Source organism: Simochromis diagramma, unplaced genomic scaffold (assembly GCF_900408965.1).
Source record: "Simochromis diagramma unplaced genomic scaffold, fSimDia1.1 OVJJ01000649.1, whole genome shotgun sequence".
In the NCBI taxonomy this organism is placed as follows: domain Eukaryota; kingdom Metazoa; phylum Chordata; class Actinopteri; order Cichliformes; family Cichlidae; genus Simochromis; species Simochromis diagramma.
In genome coordinates this window covers 1334253-1356148 of record NW_024387444.1, presented here as the reverse complement: position 1 = coordinate 1356148, position 21896 = coordinate 1334253, and the positions used below count along the sequence as shown (strand labels likewise).

The 21896-nt window shown below is 41.4% G+C and overlaps 1 protein-coding gene across 3 annotated transcripts; it reads left to right on the top strand.

Annotated features, from left to right (window-relative positions):
- The first annotated feature begins 6323 nt into the window (after nt 1-6323).
- On the top strand, nt 6324-20971 carry scaf11 (SR-related CTD-associated factor 11). Of its 3 annotated transcripts, none has more exons than XM_040013562.1 (15): nt 6324-6520; nt 11146-11192; nt 11317-11462; nt 12199-12282; nt 12643-12722; nt 12833-12912; nt 13000-13037; nt 13143-13213; nt 14928-15053; nt 15411-15511; nt 16189-18510; nt 18947-18985; nt 19066-19275; nt 19416-19589; nt 19700-19764. In XM_040013562.1, the coding sequence occupies exons 2-14, from the start codon at nt 11174-11176 to the stop codon at nt 19553-19555; spliced, it is 3456 nt and encodes a 1151-aa protein (XP_039869496.1). In that variant the 5' UTR covers nt 6324-6520; nt 11146-11173; the 3' UTR covers nt 19556-19589; nt 19700-19764. The 3 variants fall into 3 exon arrangements, with proteins under 3 accessions (XP_039869496.1, XP_039869495.1, XP_039869494.1); XM_040013561.1 differs by adding an exon at nt 20143-20971 and having other exon boundaries at nt 6325-6520; nt 12205-12282; nt 18947-19275; nt 19700-19819; XM_040013560.1 differs by adding an exon at nt 20143-20971 and having other exon boundaries at nt 6325-6520; nt 18947-19275; nt 19700-19819.
- The last annotated feature ends 925 nt before the right edge of the window (nt 20972-21896 follow it).

Here is a 21896-nt window from a genome sequence, read left to right as displayed (position 1 = left end):
GGGCTGCGACAAATTTATGCAGCCGTATTTCGCACATGACTATGAAAGGCGGAAGAGGAAGTAGTTCCTTCCAATGTAGATAATCTGAATGAAATAGGTTCTTCCCACTGTGTTCCTGTTAATGATAAACTACAAATTTACCCTAAATTACTAAAATATTGATATTTTAATGTGAGAATCAATTCTAGAACATAAATGACTGGTATCGGAGGAATCGATATTTCAGGATCGATCCGCACATCACTACATAGAAGCAGAATAGAGTCCTATGTGTGGAGTAGTGATGGGATTTCCGACTCTTTTTAGAGAACCAGCTCTTTCGGTTCGACTCACTAAAAAGAGTCGGCTCTTTCGGCTCCGAACCGGCTCTTCACGTTGTTTTGTTGCTTTAATTAATTTATTATTAACAATAATATAAAATTATGCACAAAAGGAATTACTAATGTAAAAAAAAAAGTGGTTTTATTTATATATGTTTATATATAAATATATGTGGTGGCCCCTAGAGACAAAAGACGTACAAACTCCAAAACACATTTCTAGCATGAACTGAACTTCCAAAACAGAGCTACCTAGATCACTTAAATTACACAATTGAAAACACATGTGTATTGTTTGTGTATTTATACACAAGCATTCATATATATAGTCAAATAATGAAAAAAAAGATTGTTCATTTACCTGTTATTACCACACACCAAATCCGGTAGTTGGTACTTGCTAGCTTGTGTAGCCACTAGGTAACAAAAGTTCAACACTGCCCCTAGCATCCTGGAGCACTTCTGTTGTGTTTTGTACGTGTTTTGAGTTTTTATGTGCTTCTGAGTTTTTACGTGTTTTGGAGTTTTTATGTGTTTTGGAGTTTGTACGTGCTTCAGGGTTTGTAGGTGATTTGAAGTTTGTATGTGCTTTGTCTCTGGGGGCCACCGTAAATATACTTTTATTTATTCACTCCACATAAAATGTAATAAATAAATCATATAATACAAAAATCAACTATTCACATTTCAACTTTTAACTATTTAAATTTTCAGCTTTTTCCTTTTACAAATTTAAAGTGAAACAACACAAAACACTGCAAACCACAACACAATTAAATATAAATTAAAATATGAAAACAAAAAGAAGATGCATATTCTCTGTCATATGGACCTGCATGAATAAACTTTCTGAATCCTTTATCATCTGCAACTGAAAATAGTTGTGGATGATTACTATACCTTTCTAATGTGACGTTGTTGTCCCTGGCTCTTTCTCTGTCTCCTGCTCTGTTCCTGTGCTACTGCAAGTGTAACTACCGCCCCTCCCCCCTCTTCCCAGCGTAAAGCACAATGCTCGCATGCTGAGTGAAGCGGAAAAAAAGTGCGAGAGAGAGGGTGAGAGAAGGGAAAAAGAAAACAAGGCTCGCGATAAGGAGTCGGCTCGCATCGTTCACGTCAAAGAATCGGCTCTAAGAGCCATTTCGTTCGCGACCGACCCATCACTAGTGTGGAGGGACAGTAACTGTGTGTGTATATGTTAGCATTTAAACACTGCAGAGAGTACCATTAACAGTAACAGTATTGTAGAAATTCATTTCACCGAAACAATAATGAGGCGCACAGTGTGACGTCAAAAAAGGGCACACCTTTGACACTGCGTTTTCTCCGTTTTTCTCGTCCACACGTAAATGCAAAAACTGAGTTTTCGAAAAAATCCACCCTTGCAGGCGTTTTTAGAAATCTCAGTTTTCAGTGACCAAAAACGCCGTTTACGTGGACAAAAGGTACAAACGCATAGAAAAATCTGCGTTTTCCAAAATACCCGGGTACTTGTGGACATTGCTCAACAGTTTGTGGTTATACTGTTGTTATATATAAGACAAGAATTAAAAATTAAGACATTAAGGTGCACTTAAAATCCTTTAATTTTCTCAAAAATCGACAGTGCACTCTATGTATTAATTGTGGTTGAGCTTACTGACCAAGAAATCGGTTTTTTTGTGGTACACGGCGCTCGAAAATCTGTCAAAATATGTTTTAGTACAACTTTGGTAAGCTACGAAGCTGCACCGCTTGATGTATTGTTGGATCATTACGGCTACCGTAGTCAGGAGCCTGGCGGAGTAATACGCAAATGACACATGTTACAAGACATTTTCAAACTCAAGGCTATCAGTCACGCTTTGATTCGGTTAATGCGGAAGTAATTTACACTAACTTTATCCGTAAGGTAGCTAAAATTAACTGACAGTGAATAAACTAAATATGAAATGCTTTTAATAAAGTGTGAAAATTATACTTAAGCGGGCAGCCAAGAGTAGTGGATAACAATAAAGAGAGTAAATTGTTGAACCAGACTAGCAAAAGTCTAGAAGGTCGTTTCTAATATTTAAAATTCTGACACTTGGGTAGCTCTGCTGTTTTTGTTTTTTATCAGGGTCACACAAAGCCTTTCTTGTAAGACTCATGGATAAACGGTTAAAGTGGTTACCCATAGCGGGTACTCCACATCTTTGATGGGGAACATTTCTCATGCTGCTTGCCCAAACAAATTTGTCTCCACCACAGCTTATTGAAAGAAACTACCAAGTGTTCTAAGTATATATTGTTAGCTAGTGGATAAACTGAATGCTAAAAGTTAGCAATGAGTAGTTAAGAAATTGGGTAATCCTAAATATATATATTTTAACCAAGCCTCACTGGGGAAAAAAATATAATTGATAAATGAACAAAGTAATGTTCTTCTTAACATGTATTCAATTCATTTCTCAATCTGCACTCGAATCAATAAAGGCAAAATAAAACCTGCACTGTTATTTGTTTTGTTAATTGAATTTATATCAATATGAGCTGTTTTGACATTCTTATTAGTTCCTTGAGTCTACCTGTGCCTAATGTCAAGCACTAGATGCAAAAGGCCACACACACACAGACACACACACACACACACGTCTATCAGGTCTCAGTTAGTGGGAAAGGCATGAGGTCAAATGAATTGTCTGTAGATTTGGAAACAAGCTTATGCCAAGGAACAAACTGGAGATACAAAGGAATACAGAAAATACCCAAGAGCTCACTGGCCTCCATTATTCTGAAACGGATGAAGTCTGGAGCCTTCCAATTATCATTACATTTTTGCTGTCAAATACCAGTTTCCCCAGATCTGGCTGCCCAGCCAAACTGAGTGCTTGGGACAAAGAGCCTTTTTTTCAGACAGGTAACCCAGAACCTGAACGAACAGCATAGTCACTGAGTTCCTTTGTAGGCATGAGAGAACACCAGTGCAGTGTTTCACCAAAGTGACCTTTACAGTAATGTCCCAGTTGAAAGAATTTTTCACTAAAAGGCACGTGACAGGCTGCTAAGAGATAGCAAAAAAGCCCACGAACCAGCACGAAGAGTACAATCCTCCATTCTGATGAAACAAAGATTGAACTATTTGACCACAATTGCCAGTGGCGTATAGAAAACAAACAACCAAACAACAGACACTGAGCAGGAAATAGCATCCTTATAGTAAGACACAGTGGTAGCAGGATCATGGTGATGATGGCTTCCTGCAGCTGTGGCAGGGAGCTGTCAGGGGAGAGGAAAAGACGAATCTTCAGGAAACTTCCACAGGCTTTGGGAAAAATGCTAAGTATGAGCACTTCCCATCCAACCTGACTGAGCTTGAACACATCCATCAAAAAAATAGTTGTGAATGTCATTATATATGTAGAATAATGGAAGGAAAAGTATATCAGTCGACTGAGTGGTAACTGCATACTGAAACAAGAAACAGAAAAGGCTGAAAAATTCACACAACCACAGATAATTTTCAAAGGAATGACTTCAAACAGATGCAATTCAAAGATGTAACCAGTGAGAGGGAGGAGAATAGTAATGAATGAATGAGTGGGGAAAAAACATAAAAGAATCAAAGAGTGGAAGGATCCTGCTCCTGTTACTCCAAACCCATCTAAATGATCTACAATGAGGGACATGACAGTCTGTTAAAAACAGGTCTAAACAATTGGTAACACCGTGAACCTCAGACGACTCCTTCCCTGGGCCCGTCTCTCTGTTCAGAGAGATCTGAACAGATGCCAGTGCTTTTAATATTCAACCCTCTGTTTTCATGCTTGGTTGCTGGGACTTCAAACAGCACTCTTTTCTGATACAACCCAACAACCTCCATTTGCTGGTGAGCTCAACCTTTTGTTCCGTTTAACCACCGGACACTTTCTCTTGGCTCGATCCTTTTAACATAATTGAATAGTTAATGACTTTGCTCAGCGCTCCACTTCCCACAGCTCCCAAAACATCTTTTGTGCATAATGTGACACTGCAGAAAGCTTTCAGGATTCATCAAAAGTCACACTGTGTTGGGGCATTCAGCAGTAATCTGACACTTTGTGTTGGTTTTTGATTCTGCTCAGTGCCCAGCTGAGGCGCTAACCTGATTGCCGTCCTTATGATATTTGTGTGGGCAACAAGAAAAATGTTTGTTTTAGATTACATAAATGTAGGTTTAGTTTAGCAACAGGCAATGCAACTGTGCCACTAATCTTGTGGTTTGGATCTTTGGTAGGTTTCAGTAGTTCCTCTAGCAATTCAGTTCAATTTTCTAAAAGTAATGCCAAGTCACAACAACAGCGATCTCAAGGTGTTTTATATTGTAAGGTAAAGACCCTAAAACAATACAGAGAAAACCTTTACAATCAGACAACATCCTGTGAGCAAGCACTTGGCAACAGTGGGAAAGAAACCTCCAAAAGAACTAGGCTCAGGGGGAAGAAGTTACTACTATAACTACTGCCACACACCCAAAAACAAAATAAATAGAACAATATCAAGACTTCTTTATGAAGTTTATGTGTACGTTTAGTAAAGAAGATCTGTAGTCGCACATCTGTCTGCTTACCAGGTGTTTGGTGGCTAATCTAAGCTTTACATCACTTCTAATTCCTCGCGTGGTCAAGCTCATTGTGACATCACTTGTCTAGTCCAATCGTCTTCAGGCCAGTCAGCCTGGTGTAATGGTGCAGAGGATATCTTCTTACTTACTTTCTTACTGACAATTGAGCACGGTATAGACACCACAGCCTATCTGAGTACTGTTGCTGACTATGACCGTAACTTTATGACAGTGTACCCATCTTCTGATGGCTTCTTCCAGCAGGATAACGCACCATATCACAAATCTCAAACTGATTTCTTGAACCTTTCCAGGTTCAAGACACCGTTCTGGTTTCAGAATCTTTCCAGCATCTAGTTGAATCTATACCATGAAAAATTAAGTCAGTATTTAAAAACAGTAAAGTCCATTGTGTGTAAATCTACCTCTCCTGCCCTTGAAAAGCCACACTAGTGGATACATTTATCTACTTTGTACCTGTATGGGTAGAAATGGACTTTTAATACCCTTATTTATAATAGCCATGTGTGTGGGGATCGTGAAACGGAAATGCCAAACTGATTAAGCACACTAAAACTTTAAAATGGCAAATAGAACTTTTGTTGGTTTTTCTAGTCCAAAGACAAAATGACAGAAAACAAAATGACAGATGAAACTGTAATTTATTTTCAGAAGTTTCAGTGGGTGGGCAGATGTTTCCTCGGAGTGTGCAGCCACACCCCAGCTCATCCTTAAGCACACCTCTGCTCCCTGCTATAAAGTTTCAGTCGGTTAGAAAGTGCTGGCAGTGTTTTGACTGTTGTGGTCTTTGTTCCAAACAAATAATCTCATTTCAGTCAAGGTTGCATGATTATAAGCACAGAATTTGTGGTTGTTTAAAATTTCTGGCTTATACCTACATTTGTTTTTACTACTAGCACATGCTCTGCCTCAGGTAACATTAAGCGAGTAAGCGATGGTTTGTGTAGATGTGTGTTTTTCTAAAGTAGGCGGGAAGAGAAATAGACTACTGTGTAAAAACAGACATCTGTACACTGCTATTATGTTGTTTTCATCAGACTGGACAGAGTCAGTATAAAATGTATCTTTGATAGGACCTGGGACTTTGGACTAACTCCACCACACACTAAACTTCAGCTCTCTGTTTACTGCATCATGACTTATCATGTGTGCTTGATTGTATGTAAGTTTCATATGTATTTATTCACGTTTTAAATTACAGTAAGAGTGTTATTATAATTGTGTACTGATTTATTTGGCTTAATCATTTGGAGTTATTGGATTAATGAGATAAATCGGCAATATAGGCGAAAGTCCCTATAACTTCAAAGAAAGCGTAAGTGAATGCTGAAAAAAGTCTGCTTTCTCATCCACTTGTTGCTGCTTCTCTTTCTATGTAAATAAATGCCAGATAGAAGGTATTCGCTTTGTAATATTCGGCGGTTCCCATAGGGGGCGCCAACGGCACCAACTCGCAGCCCGACTGCAAGACATGTGGCTGGGACTTTCGGAAAGCTACACTCGCTCTTTAGTCCAAAACAATTCCCAGATTGTGTGACTGGTCAGCATTCCCTAGCAGGAGTTTGCACGCTAAAAAGCCGTTCACTAGGCGCAAACCAGCCGCAGCTGCGCTCAAACGGTGAGTAACGACACCTGACGTTAGCTAAGCGGAGCTAGCTGCTAGGAGGCTAAAAGCAACGTAAGCAGGTGCTGTTGTTCAAAGCCGCTAGTTAGCTCTCAGCTAAACTCGCTAGCTAACTTGTGACCTTCAGTACAATCATCGTGGCTGATATTAAACGGTAGTTAGCCTTATTTACTGCCGTGCTAACAGTCTGCTAGCTCCAAATGTAGCTGTGTTTTTAGCTAGCAGTAGCTCGCTAGCTAACCAACAACAACCGTGTTGTGGCCGTCGTGTTGGGACTGGTTGAACAAGTTGGAGCTAATTTTGTGTCTCCAGCGGCCAGGCCGTACTGGCAAAAACACGCAACAAGCTTTTCAAATACCCCACCTTTTACTGATGCAGTACGACTTTTAAACTAAGTTAGCATTTACATTTAAAAGACTGACTTTCAAGCTGCCTTCGGGCTTCGCAGTTAACCGGTGTTCCGAGTGGAAACACTTGAAATGGCCTGTGTTGACTTCGTTTGTTTGACTTGTTCAGTAATGCGGCTGTGTTCTTAGTCCGTTGCAGGGGCTTCAGCTAAACAAATTAGAAGTGTTCATATTTGGAGGATAGGAATTTCCAGACTGATTCGGGGTCAGTTATGGGAGACTCTCAGAAGTGTGGTGGCCTGGCGGAGTTGGGTTTGTTCACAGTGACTCAGGCTGTTAGTTACACTCAAGTGTGCGTTCAGGCTACAAACATTCCTTCAACTGATAGACGCTATAACATGGACTTGGTCAAAAATCTTGTCTGTACCTGTTTGTATTGGTTTTAGGCAACTGTTACCCAACCAAGCGTGCCGGAATAAATTAAATCTAAACCATTTCACTTTCACTTCTTGGTCTGAGTGCAACACAATCTATAGTGGTGATTGTAACTAACAGTAGTAGGTTTGTAATAGTAAAGTAGTGAAGAATTCCCTCATCAATTCCAAAAATACATCTACCACGCCAAGATATCAGACCAAATGAGCGCAACACAGACGAATATTATGGAGTAATTTAAAAAAAGAGGGGGGGGGGGGGGATTCCTTGTTGCTTTAATTGCGTCTGTGGGGCCTTTAATGAACCTTTCACTCTCTCTCCCCTGTTGTGGCAAAAAAGTGTAGGTATTTGCCCCCCCCCCCAAAAAAAAAGAAAAAGAAAGAAAGATTGCTTGTATTCAGACAGTTGTCACTGACTTGTTGTCCTATAATTTGTCAAACCCTATGTCATTAATGATACCAAGTCATTTTGAGCCACAAACAACATTCCTGTCACAAGGTAGAAGCTGCAGTTATTTTTTTTGAAAGTGGGTTTTATACATCCTTCATTCACCTAAACAGTCTTATTTACATAAAAAAAAAAGTATTTTATAAGGGTGATCTGACCAAGAGGGCAGCAGAAATTGCAACAAATATAACATAATAGTTGTATAAACATATTTTAAGTGATATATTATCCCTCCATGAACCCTGATGACTACAGTCTTTTTTACTAATATAAGAAAAGACATTACACATAAAAACAGAAATCACTTTTTGGCACAAGACCTTTCTCACTAGAACGGTAACAATGAAACTTACGAGAAATACAAATCTGTACCATGTCACAACTGATAAAACACATTTAGCTTTTGACAGTCCCACCGATATGTTGTTATTGCATTTTTGGGTATCATATTGTTATTGACTGAGTTTTGATTGGTTAGTTCTTACAACACTTATTAGAATTTCTGATTTTACATTGTTAGATAGATTATTGCTTTAATACACATCTTATTTAAAAATAGATGTGAATTGCAAAAGTAGTTTTTTCCACTTGACAGGTGTGACTAAGCTACAATCGTTTTGCAATAGATACTCAGTTCTTTAATGGTACTCCACCTTTTTTTAAATTATTTTTTTTAATTTTTATTTTTTTTAGTTCTATTACAGCAGTAGAGGGGTGTATTATCTGTGATTAGGTCATATTGCACAGTGGCTATTTTTCTTCTGATAAATTATTTATTCAGGGATTTCAGCGAAAGTATTGTATTCTCTGTTTAGGAATTATTTTAGTGACTGACAAGCAGTTTCATTGGCATGTGAGGCTTATCGCTTTGTTATTTCAAAAGAAATAAAGGAGATAAAATCTGGGGTAGATTGTGGCCCCAATAAAGTGCAAGATAACTTCATAATCTGTAGCCAAGTCGAGAGCAGCCAAGAAACGGGGTCACTACTGTTTATTGATGGTGTGACTTGCTGATAGAAGTGGCAGGAGGAGTTGGGAGTGTACAGAGCTGTACGCTCTGCTCAGATTGCGTCAAATGCTGTAAAACTGATGAGGCAGTGCTTCACAGTGCAAATGGATAATGACCCAAAGCATACTGCAAAAGCAACCCAAGAGTTTGTCAAGACAAAGAAATGGGATATTCTTCAATTTCATTTAATCACCTTAACGCAACAGTTACTGATGACAAAACTGAAGGCAGAGAGACCCACAAACACACAGCAGCTGAAGGTGGCTACATTAAAAGCCTGACAGAATATCTGGGAAGTATTAGGACTATGTATAAAAATGGTTGTAATTCCTGAACAGTTAATCCAGTACTTCTGCTAAACCCCTTGAACTCAAGCTGAAAGTCAGCACTTCAGTCATGTCTTGATTGTATTGTTAAGACTTTAGCAACTTTACTTCTCCTACTTTACTGCTTCCAATCCAGTACTCTAACTGTACTCTTAAAAACTACTTTTGCTATTATTTGAGAGAATCAACTCTCTCAAACTCAAAGTTTTAATCAATAAGACAGTCAAACACGTTTTGATCGTCTCAGTAAAAAAAAAAAAAACAACTCAAAAGTTCACAGAAAGTGTCACCATTCACTCAGTCTCTACAGTTATTAGTGGGATGCATTTAACTTCCACTCCTTATAAATACACCTTGGCTTTGGGATCTGCTCATACAAAGTATGGATCCCTCCGTGTTAGATCAACAAACTTTTTTTCTTTACTGAGAGGAATAGACGGTGAATCATTCTTTAATCTGCAAGGCAACATCTGCCTCCGCAGGCATGTTTCATTCTGGACTGCTTTATGCTTTATACTTAAGCTTGGCATTAAGATTCCTTATTCCCTTATGCTGTTTTTTTATGGTCATGCTTGATTCTCTTTTTTCTGCCGTCTGTTTTGATTAAATATTAAAGGTACAGCCCTTAAATGGTTCCAGTATTTTTTTTGTCAGATAGGAGTTTCTCTGGCCAGGCTGCGTTTATTTGTGTTTTAGTATTTATTGATTGCTGATTTAGCGATTTAGCACACCTGCTCATGCACAAAGAGTTGAGCTGATACATGAGAAGCAATGATGATGTTAACTGAATTGAATCCAGCTAAGTCAAAGCTTTGTGTTAAGTGGTAAACCTGTGATAATATGATGAGAGAGTGAGAGGGAAAGAGCCATTGACCGAGCTTTTCAGTCTTGTTAACTCTCTTGAACACAGTGTTCATTCACAAATTTGCTGTGAAGACACAAAGAAATGTTTTTGTTGTGTGATAACATGCAAACTCTGCATGCAAACATTTGGAGGCACCGTTCTCAGACACGGATCGATGCAGAGCCGTGAAAGATGCCAACCTCAAATGAGCCACTGAAAATCGTGGTTGTTGTTGGTTCTTGTCAGTCTCATTATAAAGCGCGTTGCTTTGTGTTTGTGTGTGGGACTGGAACGCTTTTAGTTCTTGTTTTTTTTTTTTTTTTTTTTTTTTTTTTTCTTCCCTCCTCTGTAAAATAGGACAGTGTTAAAGCATTCTCTCTCTCTCTCTCTGTCCTGGAACCAGCTAATGGGCCCTAAAAATATATACAGAACTTTGAAAAAATATGATGGCAGTGTAAATCACACAAGCTCAGGTTGAAACTTGTCATAAAGATTTCTACTTTAGTGTTGCTTATTCTGCAGAATATGTGTTGTGTGAAAGTGGCAGTTTGATGACTCGCTGTATTTCCACTAAGCTGATGTTGCATTGACAGATTTTGTTTTTGTGTAAGACTGAATAAATGTGGATTTAAAAGTGAATGTACCTCTTCCAGAAAGGACAGTATCCTTTAATTGTATTGCGCAAAGTCATGTGCAGGATGTTGATCCAGCATAATGTAATCATCCTAAAACGTAAATATACCTGCATGTCTCTATTCTGCAGCATGAACCAGGTTTGATGTGCACAGTTGATTCCCAGAGAAAACTGAGCTTGGACATCATTGCTTATTTCTAAAATAAGAAAGAGGTTTACCTCAGTCTTGTCTTATATTGTTTAGAGCCAGGTGGGAGTTTTCCTCTGCAGTTCATTTGTATTTTTCACTATTTATTTGTCAAAATTCAAGGGACCTGCTAGTAGGAAGTGTCTGACAGGTTTGTTCAGAGGATTTGATAAAAATGCAAATCTTTAACAAAGACGCTTCATAGTAAACTGATAACTGATAACTAAGGCTGTTTATCTACCATTAACCTTCTGAGGGGGAAAAAAAGAGATTGTTTTGTTACATGCTACATTCAGTATCTTGCAGTATCTAACCTGATGATGTCATAAGCTGTGCCCCTTTCTTTCCTATCAGCAACTCTTCATTTCTGTCACCTTCCCTCTGTTGTAGTGGGGATCACGACAGCCAGGGGCCGGACATGATTGGAGCTGGAAGCGGTGAGAAATTCTAACCTTCGTTTAGCTGCATGTTGCATAAACATAGCAGACTCTATTTTTTTAAGACTGATTGGTGTAAGTAAATATTTTTCATACTTGTGTGTATCCTCTGCGGCGTATACAGGCGGCCAGGGCCCGCCTGATGGGGCAGACGGCGAGGAGGCGGAGAGGTGTCCTATCTGCCTGGGCGTCCTGGCTGGAGGCGAACTCGCCATGCCTGATAGCTGCTGCCATGTCTTCTGCCTCAGATGCCTCCTCACATGGGCAGAGGTGACACTCAGATAACGCTAATATAGTAGTGGCACTAAGTGGAAGTGATTTTAGGTCATGTCATGTGTAGTGAACAATTATATATCTGGTCTGTCTGTGAATTAATCACTATATTCTGTCTTAGATCCAGAATGATATTTTAATGAGTATTAGTGCATTGACAGCAAAGGTGACTTGGGATGTGAGAAAGCAACCAATGCCATCAAAGCCCGGTTTGATGTGCTAAAACTGGCTTTCTGTTTGTTAATGTTGGCTAACGTTACCTGCTAGCAAAGACATATCAGTGTAACAGCTAGCAGGCTAACCGTAGTTTACTTCCTCACTAAAGTTGTTGCAGACAAGATGTTACCTGAAGCTCCTTATAACAAGTTTTTGTTGTGCTGGGTGTTTGTTGACATTAGTGATTAGTGGATTTTTGAGCTACATTTAGCTAGTGTTGCTCACCTTTGACACTGGGCCCCGGTCCACATGCTGTTGGAGGAAACCAGGGAAGTTGGGGAAGGTCTGATGATTTTAGTTATGTTTATTCTCTTTAAACTTGGCAGTAAAAAGCCTTGAGTACAGAGGGAAAAGTTCAAAGGTGTTAGCAATGATATTCTTGTGCCAGTACTCATGCCAAAAATAGCATCTAGTGATTTCCCTCATGTCAGACTGGAAAAGCCCGTAAGCCTTTAAGCATTCATGCCTTTCATTCGTATTAGTGTACTAATGATGTTTTGTTTGCTTTAATTTGAAGCTGCAGATGGCTCCTTCCTGCCCCGTGGATAGAAGACCTTTCAGTCATGTTTACAGATGGGACAGGATTCTCGGCTGTGTGCAGGTCAATGTGCTGTTTTCTCTGTTTACTGCTGTTGTTTTAAGCTTTGTTGAAATTTCCTGTGCTGTAAAGCTGAGACACCCGCTGCCTGCTGTTAACGAGAAATACGGAGCGTTATTTTCCCGTGATGTCAGTTTATTTGAAGTGTATTTAAGAAGAATTTTAACAGCTGAAAAAAAAATTTGGTTGAAGTGGTTTTGAGGTAGCCTGAGATTGACCTAGAAGGTAAAGCCAGCAGTCAAAATTAGTTTTGTTTCCAAGTCACATGTAGCCCAGCTGTCAAGCCACCACACTGCCTCACATGACTTTTGTCTTTATATGTACTTAAAAAATAAATAAATAAATATGCTTCTATCCTCAAAGGTCCCTGTGAGGAAGCGACTGTCTCAAAGCGATGCTGAGAACTGCTGCTGTAGAAACCCTGAACAAAAAGTCTGTCTCAAGTGAGTGTTAGACTGTTTCTTTCTTAACATTACTGGGTCGCCTCTTAGGCCGGCCCTTGCCATTTGACTGTGAGTGCAACCAAGAACTGATAAAATGGTTATCTTTTCAGAAGCAAGCCCACAAGAAGGTTGAGACGGCAAAAGGTGGAGAGGACGGCAGGCGCTAAAACAAAAGGACTTGTGAGGAAATGTATGTTAGAGCGCTTCTGCCCCAGAAATGTGGCTAGCCTTTTCTCGCATTGTGTCAGCAATCTCATGTCTTTAAATGTGTTTATAGGTAACGATGAGGATCCCTCCTCACTGAGCAGAAAAAAGGTAACTGCTTTGTTTTTTTTTTTTTTTTTTTTTTTTTTATCTGTCCCACACACATGTTTCACTGTTAGGTTTGATGTCACTGATTCTTTGCATTTCTCTCTTCAGGTGAGAGGAACAGACTGCTGTACGTGGTCACCTCCTCCCTGTGTTTCATTAGTTACGTCAGCACAGGACGTGTAAGTGACACTGATTTAATGAAATAATATGTTAGTAGTTTTTTTTTATAGTTTGTACTCTTTGTCAGGATTTTTTTTTTAAAAGTGCTTACAGCGATCATGTTTAAAGTGCGCTCAGTCGATCAGTTGGAGAAGTCAAAAAATTGGGTTGAATTCTAAACATAGTAGGTGGATCTTTAAAAGGTTTTATGGTATTAAACACATTAACATTAAAAGTTATTAGTGGATTCACTGCATAAAACTCCAGCACACAGTGCCTCTTTGACATATTGCATGCATTAACGTCTTGCTGTTTTAGAAACAGGCCAGACTATGGTAAATGGCCTGCATTTGTATAGCGCTTTTCTAGTCCCTAAGGACCCCAAAGCGCTTCACACTACATTCAGTCATTCACCCATTCACACACACATTCACACACTGGCGATGGCAAGCTACATTGTAGCCACAGCTGCCCTGGGGCGCACTGACAGAGGCGAGGCTGCCGGACACTGGCGCCACCGGGCCCTCTGACCACCACCAGTAGGCAAACATGGGGTTAGGAAACATCTTGGGCAAGACTATGTTTCACATTCTATGTCAGTAAGGCTTTATTGATAGGAGAGCTCTGGACAACTTCATTCACGTGCAGTGATGAATTATTGTGCTAACTGTGCACTATTAACATGTCACCTAAACAACCAAAGGTTGACTTTTTATGTGTAAGCAGGATTAACTGTAAGAGTAGACTGATACATTGTAGCTTAACAGTTTTAGCTCATGTCTTTAAAAATAGAAAAAAGAAAAAACTTACAAAATTCTCGATGCTGGCAGAGGGTCTCCTGAGGCTGCAGTGTATAGACAGAAACTCTGAAAACGATAAAGAAAACATCCTTACCAACTCCGTCAGTGGAACTGTTTTATTCCCGTGGTTTTCAACCCACTGGGGATAGAGCAACTGAAGGTGGAAACATCAGGGAAACTAAGATGAATAAACATTGATTTTGTAATGTGCTGACCTTCAGTTCACTCAAATTTGACTTCAGGCAGACATGCCAGAAAAAGTTTGATGTTTGGATATGGAAAGGTGCAAGTTTAATGACACTCCTGAAGAAAACCACAACTCGTGGTGGTTAAAACTGGTGCCTGAAAGCGTTTCTGAAACTCCCCACACTGTGTGTGGAAGATGTTTCGGTTCGGATATCGTTTGGAGCGCCAGTGATTTTTTTCTTTTCTTTTCACACTGATAAACAAGTTGGAAAAATGTTGTAAATTTAACCACATACTTTAGCTTCTTGCTTTTATTTTTGAACTATCATCAGTGTATTACATGAAAATTAGACAGATGTTTTTACATTTGTGTTTCCATGGTGATCTTGGTCATCACTGCATCCTAAAGTGGTATTGAGGAGCACTTAAAAAGTCAGGGATTTAACTTGTAAAATTAGCTGTAAGTATAGACCTTTTTATAGATATAAAGTCTGCTTCTTCTAAGAATAGGTAACATCAAATAATTGACAGATTACAGTTTAGACCTATTTTAACTGTAGAAACCAAAAAATATCTCATGTTCAGAAGCAGGACGGCAGGGCGGATGGGTAAATCTGCTTCTGAACATGAGATATTTTGGGTACCTGGGAACCATTTATTTTGGACTATAACTTTACATTTGAAATTCAAATTAGTGCTGTGTAGAAAGCACTTTTGTAACTCTTACCCTGCTTTCACTGTCCTTCAGTGCAGATCCTGAGTGGCTGGCAGAAGATATACCATATGACACTGGACTCAAGCAGTGCAAGCCCCAGGTGCAGCACTGTCCCTGGCTCTCTCCTGCTGCTCCCATCCCTGCTAATGGCACCTCAAGGTAATAAAATTCCCACTGCTGTGACCGTTTTCACAAACTGACAACATCTTTCATTAGATCCTATCCACAGCCTCAGTTTGACACTCGTGGTTTAGTCTGTCAGTCAGGACTATAGAACAGCGCACACAAGGAATTGTCCCGAGTATAAAACACAGGAGCTTTAAAACTGCACACTGAAATGTTTCATTTGGTAAATTCTTGAAAAGTTTGTTTTGGTAACATTGATTGGGGTCCATTCAAACAGGACATTAGAATGAATTCTTCTTTGGGTTTTTGGGACTTTAAAATTGTGCAAAAGTAGGAATGAAGAACGCACTGAGATAAAATCTGACCTCTAGCTGTTTGTTGGTTTTACAGGCAGAGTTTCCATGGAACCAGTTGGAATCACAACACGTTTCCATTTGGATTTGGCTCATTTCCATTTACCTCCAGCTCACCGTTCACCCCGAGCAACTTTGGTGAGACACATTCGACACAGTTGACTTTTTTTCTATGATCATGGTGAACATGTCTCGTTTAGTTAGACTAGTACTTTGATAGCGTTCCATTCGTACACATGATCCAGAGCTTTATTCTGTTCTGTTAAATGTTTATGCAAATACTGCCTACACTGTCACACAGTGATGGCAATATGGATTTCAGTTTTTTTGAACCACTGACTTTAGTGGATAACCTGCTCTGCCCCCACATTTAATGTTTGCTACAAAGTTTATACACTCTGTGTTAAAAGGGAGTTTTTCACTGTTGCCAAGTTCTTTCTCATTTTGATATTTAGATTTTTTGATTAGCATTCAAATATCTCAGTGAATACAGAATAAAGATTACCACAAAGCAAGAAAGCACGAGACAAGGCTAATCGAAAGGTATTGGCTGAAGCATATGCTTATTACGCCAACCAGACAATCCTCATAGGGGATTGTCTGTTTGTTGGGGTTTTCTGTTTCATGTTGTATGGTCTCTAGGTGACTGTAGTGACTGTATGGATGGATGAAATGTAGAAGAACTATTGAACTAGATATCAATAAGAAGTAAAATCAAATGACTGTATTCAAACGGCAGCTGCTGTTCATAGGAAACACTGGACCAAAATAATAGTGAATCACAGGCTTCTATAACCAGTCTCTCTCCCGTGTAGTGTTTCAGGGTGTTGTCTGCGCCATCACGTGTCCCAAAGGAGGAGAGAAGAGAGGTGGCCGAGCTTCAACCTCCAAAGCCCCCACCAAAGAGACAGAGTCTCTACCGTCGAGACGATCAGGACGCAACAGCAGCAAAACTCAAGAAGAGACTCCTGCATCTGACCCTTCAACACCTCCACAGTCCAGTTTGTCAGACTCAGACTCATCTGCTAGCCAGTCCACAAGGCCTGGCAAGGCTTCTCAGGTGCCGGCCAAGAGGAAAGGGAAACGAGTGACAAACCGAAAGGCTAGCGGCAAACGGAAAGCTACAACGAGAAAAAAAAGCTCTCCGGAAGTTGTTAACAGTCCAGCAGCTAGCGAGGAGGAAGCACAGGAGGACGCAGTGGAAGAGGCATGTGAGGAAGCGCAGGAGGAAGCACAGGTAGAGGCACAGGAAGCCTCACAGGAGGAGGAAAATGACGTGAGTCAAAACAGGGAGGAGGAGGAGGAGGAGGAAGAAGAGGAAGATAAAACTGAACAGGAGCAGGATGGAAGTCACTCAGAACAGCAGCAGTCTGACGCTGAAGATGGTCTCAATGAGGAACAGGATGGTTTCAATTCCTCTGATGAGCAGCGAGCCGGAGGAGCTATGAATGATGTGGGACAGGAGAGTGAGGAAGCTCAGGAACAAAGTGATGAACACGAGCAAGAAGAGAAAGCCGACGAAGGTGAGAGTGACGTCTCATGTCCCTCAGGATCAGCTGTTAGCAGCCCTGGTTTGTGCTCTGAAGGAGTCGAGAGCAAAAAAGAGAAGGAAGAGCAGGCCAGTCCAGTTTCCTCTGGAGAAAAGCATCCAGAGGAAAGGACTTCGCCATCCCCATCCCACTCCTCCACACAGAATGCTCTGGAAGATGTAGTGTCTCCACAGTGTGACGAGCAGGTGGAGCAGGATGATGAAATGGACATTTGTGCAGAGTCAGAAGATGCCAACAATGAAGAATCTTCAAAGAAAGTGAAGGCTGAATCATGTGGGAGTTTAGCACAACCTGGTTCTCCCTCTGCTCGAGAGGAAAATTCAGCTGACCAAGAAGCGAAAGCTTCAGAGGTCATTGAGGCAGAAATGCTGGCATCAATAGAGCATTCGGGAGTCGACAACTCTGTGGAAGGATCCAAGGATGACACAAGTGTTGTCCCCATGGACTGCAGTTCACCCACGAGCGAGCATGGGAACAGCCCCGTTTTGGAACCTCCGAGTGAGACTGCTTCCCCTGCTCCTGTAGAACCACCTCCTACAACTTCTGAAAGCCACGTCACCAAAGATGAAGGCGCCAAGGACAAAAGGGAGAGAGACAGGAGCCAAGAGAGGAAGAATGGCAAGCAGCGGAGATCTCGCTTCCACTCTCCAACTTCCACGTGGTCACCTAAGAGGGACTCAAAGAGAGAAACATGCAGGCGTTCACGTTCACGGTCTAGAGAACGTGACAGCAGCCCTTCCCCGAGGCGCTCTTCACGGGCTCGCAGCAGAGAAAGAGACAGGGACCGGGATGGAGACAGAGACTATTCTAGGAGAGATCGTAGTCGGGACAGAAGGAGGCGACGGTCCCGCTCAAGATCCCGGTCAAGGTCCCGGTCTAGATCTCGATCTAGAACAAGATCACACAGACGAGGGCCCAGCCCTGAATGGTCGACATCTAGAGAGCAGTCTCCTCAGAGGAAGGAGCGTAGAAGCTGGAGATCTGGAGCCGGTGGTGGGTCTGGCAGTGAAGGACGGAGGTATCACGGCAGTGCTGGCCACTTTGAAAATGGTGTTCCTGCAGAAAGTTCTCCTGATCGCCAGAGCTCAGACAATCCCGATTGGGTTACAGAAAAGATTCGAGGAGATGCTGATGGAAGGAACCGGGACTTCGGGTACAGCAGCAGCTCACGCTGGGAAGACCATCGTGGAAGTGGTGGGAACAGAGGAGAACAACGAAGTCGAGGGGGTCCTGGAGGGTTTGAACGTGGCCGGGGCGGAGGACGTGGTGGTGGCAACCGCAACTTTTACAACCAACAGGAAGAAATGTCTGACAGCCGCTGGCAGTCGAGGAACAACTTCTCAGGTACAGGCAACAATTCAGGGAACGACGCATACAGCCGCTTCAATGAAAACCGAGGCGGCGGGCGCAGGAAAGAGCCTGAGCCAGGCGAGCCTATGGTTGACCGCTCAGGCTGGTCCTCTGCATCCAGCTGGGCTGTCAGGAGGACACTGCCTGCAGATGTTCAAGACTATTACTCAAAAAGGGAGAGAGGCCCGGGCACGTGGAGCCGGCAGGAGGAAGAGCAGCAGCCACCAGCTGCAGCAGGTGAGACCTCTTTATTTTGTCGATACACCTCCAAAAAATCAGGCATCACTGTGTTGTCTGCACTGCAGAGTTGAAAAGTAAAGAAGCATGCTATACATTATGGTGGTATGTGTTGAATATTCTCTTTGAGCCAACGAGAAGAAGATAATTTTAGTTCATATGTGAGGAGAGAACAACTAGAAATTACCCCCAGGTATCTGCACTCTATTCGATTTAGAGGAAACTGTGATTTCTTTGAAGTTAATTTATTCCTTTGAAAGTCTCACAGCATCTATTTTTGATATAAGGCGGCTCTTTTCATTCTGCCTTCTGCGAATCCTGTCCTGCACTTTTTTATATAAACCTACATGAATAAGCACAGACAGTTTTATTTAGCCTCTCACATTCACTGTCCCCTCACATTTTTTCATTATTATTTGTGGTCCTTGTTCTCCAGATCCTCCAAAAAGCGATCCTCCTCTCCAGGCAGTCCCCGGTAATGCTCCGGTGCCTCTGATGAACGTGATTCCACCTCATCCTCCGCAGCTTAATGTTATTCATCACTACCCCATGCAGGCCCCACGAGGAGCCCTGCCGGTCAGCTTGCAGCCTGCAGCACCCTATGCCATGCCTCCTCAGGTCCCCATGCATCTCCACCCTGCTGTGCCGCTGCTGCAGGTGCCTGCTGTGGGTGCTCAGGGCCTCCCACCTCCTCCTCCACCACCTCCACCAATGCAGCAAGGCAGCCAGACGGCAGCGGTTCAGCCAGACGGCCACGCTGCACAGGTATGGTAGTCTTGGCAGGATTAGTTTCCAATTCCTGAATGTCTAATGTTTTTATTTATTTATTTTATAAATGGGCACAATAACTGTCTCCAAGCAGTTCTTCCCATAATTCTCTCTGTGATTTTTCCATTTTGCATTAGATGGCCAATACCAAGGTGAGTTTTGTGAAACCAGCATTGCTTCCAACCCCAACCAAAGCTGGGGTTGTAGCAGTGACACAAGGCCAGCCGGCACCAAGCCAGGCGCTGCCATCCTCTACAACTCAGCCCGGCCAGCATAACAAGGCCCAGGCTGACAGCTCCAAAAAAGAAAAGGTAACTGATCTGTCACTCCATCAAAGGTCATTCAGTAAAGTTTTTTTTTCTTCTCTGCCCTTTTCTGTTTGTTGTCTTTTGGATAATCCAAGTTCCTCTTACTGTTGCAGAAACAACAGATCCAAGAGAAAGCTATAAATGAAGTGAAGACAGCCATCAAACCATTTTACCAAAAGAAGGAGATTACAAAGGAGGAGTACAAGGAGATTGTGCGCAAGGCAGTAGAGAAGGTAACCCCTCAGATTTCTTTTACTGTCATCTGCATTTTTAATGCAATCAGAGCCCAATACACGGCCTTTAAATTATATTGAATACAGACACCTAGCTGTGTGGTAGCCAGGTGTAATGTTCACACAAACTCTGAGAGCAGCTAGCTTATTATTGTTATCATTATTGAGTGTATTTGCCAACAGTTGCTGCTAACATTAGATATTTTTGGTTTTGTGAAGGCCAAATAAAAGCCCGCTGCTTTTTAAAACAACCACATACAGACTGTTACATTTAGGGATCAGTATTTCTTGACTTTATGTGTTTGGCTTTTCTTCCACTTCAGGTGTGTCACAGCAAGAGTGGGGAGGTGAACTCTGGTAAGGTGGCCAACCTGGTGAAGGCCTACGTGGACAAATACAAGCATGCCCGCAAGAAATGAAACGTCGCCCTGCTGCTGAGGTGGCAAAAACCCTCAAAGACCCATTGAGCTGCTCAAGTGCAATTTCTTCTCCTTGGAATTTGGCCTCCGAGCTGAAAGATGATGGAGAGCCAGCTTTTTTTCCCCTTTTCTTTTCTTTTTTTGATATCTCTACCTTTTATTGAATGATGAAGATTTTTTTCTATAGATTTTCATATTTTGTCAGAAAAGAACAACCCAATCAGAAATTGTAATGCAAGAGCCCTTTATTTTGCATAGATCATGTGACTTGGGAACTACTGTAAAGAGCGCAGGCTAGTGTGGGGAGAGGGGGTGGGTGGGGTGGATGATGTTAAAGATGCACCACTCAGTGAAAGACATTTCCAGGGTGCCAGCTGGTACAACGAATTTCTCTGTTAGGGCATCCTGATCGCTTCTGAACTGAATATTGTCAGTGTCCTTTTTTAAATGTTAAATAATATTTCAGATGAGATCCTAGTTTATTGCCTTTATCAATCTGTGTGGCCCAGTGATGGGCTGGAATCTAATGAACGTGATTGTAATCAGGGCCCTGATTGGACCCAAACTGGGTTAACCAATCAGCAGTGAGTGTATAATGTGAGCTGTAGCTCCTGGGTGGGAGGGGGTAGTTTAGAAACTCCACCCCCTTGCTTGAATGTGTAATAAGTGTCTGAGTATACATGAACTGTGGAAGCTATCCAGAGAGTAGTTGAATAAATTAGCTGCCTCCTAACGTGCTTCTGTGTGTTTGTCACAGGAGTTGCATGAAAGACTTCCTGTTAGAGCGCCGGGTCACTGTAAGATTTAATTGCAGGCTACACGGTGTGACATGAATCTAATAAACAATATCAAGGTAGATATATGTAGAGTGACCAACAGCGTTGGTGCGTTCATGGTCGTTGGAGAACAGCGTGACATGAAGAGAAATGCTCTTTTTCTTAGGTTTCTTTTACGGTACTGTGCAAAAGTCTAGAGCCAACAATGTATTGAAACGTGTAGACATACATGGATACATACTGGGTCTAAACAAAAAAGCTGACTGAGTCTGACTGTTCCAGTGTCTTTTTCTGTCTTTGCTTTTACTGTATTAGCAGTGTGTTTGGGATCATCATCATGATGGAACAGGAACATCACCAACACCACTGGCTGACAAGCACCCCAAAACCAAAGCCTCCCCCGTGTTTTACACGTGGTTGTAGACACTCACTGTTTTATTCTGTCTGCGCTTAGTGACAATAATTTAAAGCAGGAATGTGGAATTAACATCTCAATAAGACCTGATTTTCAGTCCAGCTCTTGAGTAATTTGGCATACCCTCAGTCTTTTCTCCGTTTCCCTTCCCTGTTTCTAATGAGGTGTAAGTGAACAGTAGACAGATGGATTTTTCTTTTAAAGACATGACTTTCAGAATACTGTTCCTCTGCTGTAGATCAGTTTTTAGGCTTTCCTTAAGTCTTCTTTGGCTGCTTTTGTTTGTCAAATTTCCTCAAATTTGTAGAAGGACACACTAAACGTCTGTGTGTCCTTATATCGACTGGGATTTGCCAATTTTTCAGCTACTAGCGATACTATTTTTCCTGGGTTTTTTTTGTTTGTTTTGTTTTGGGGTTGTTTTGGGCTGTCAAATGGTTTCATCTTTTCAGCTTTATAGATACACT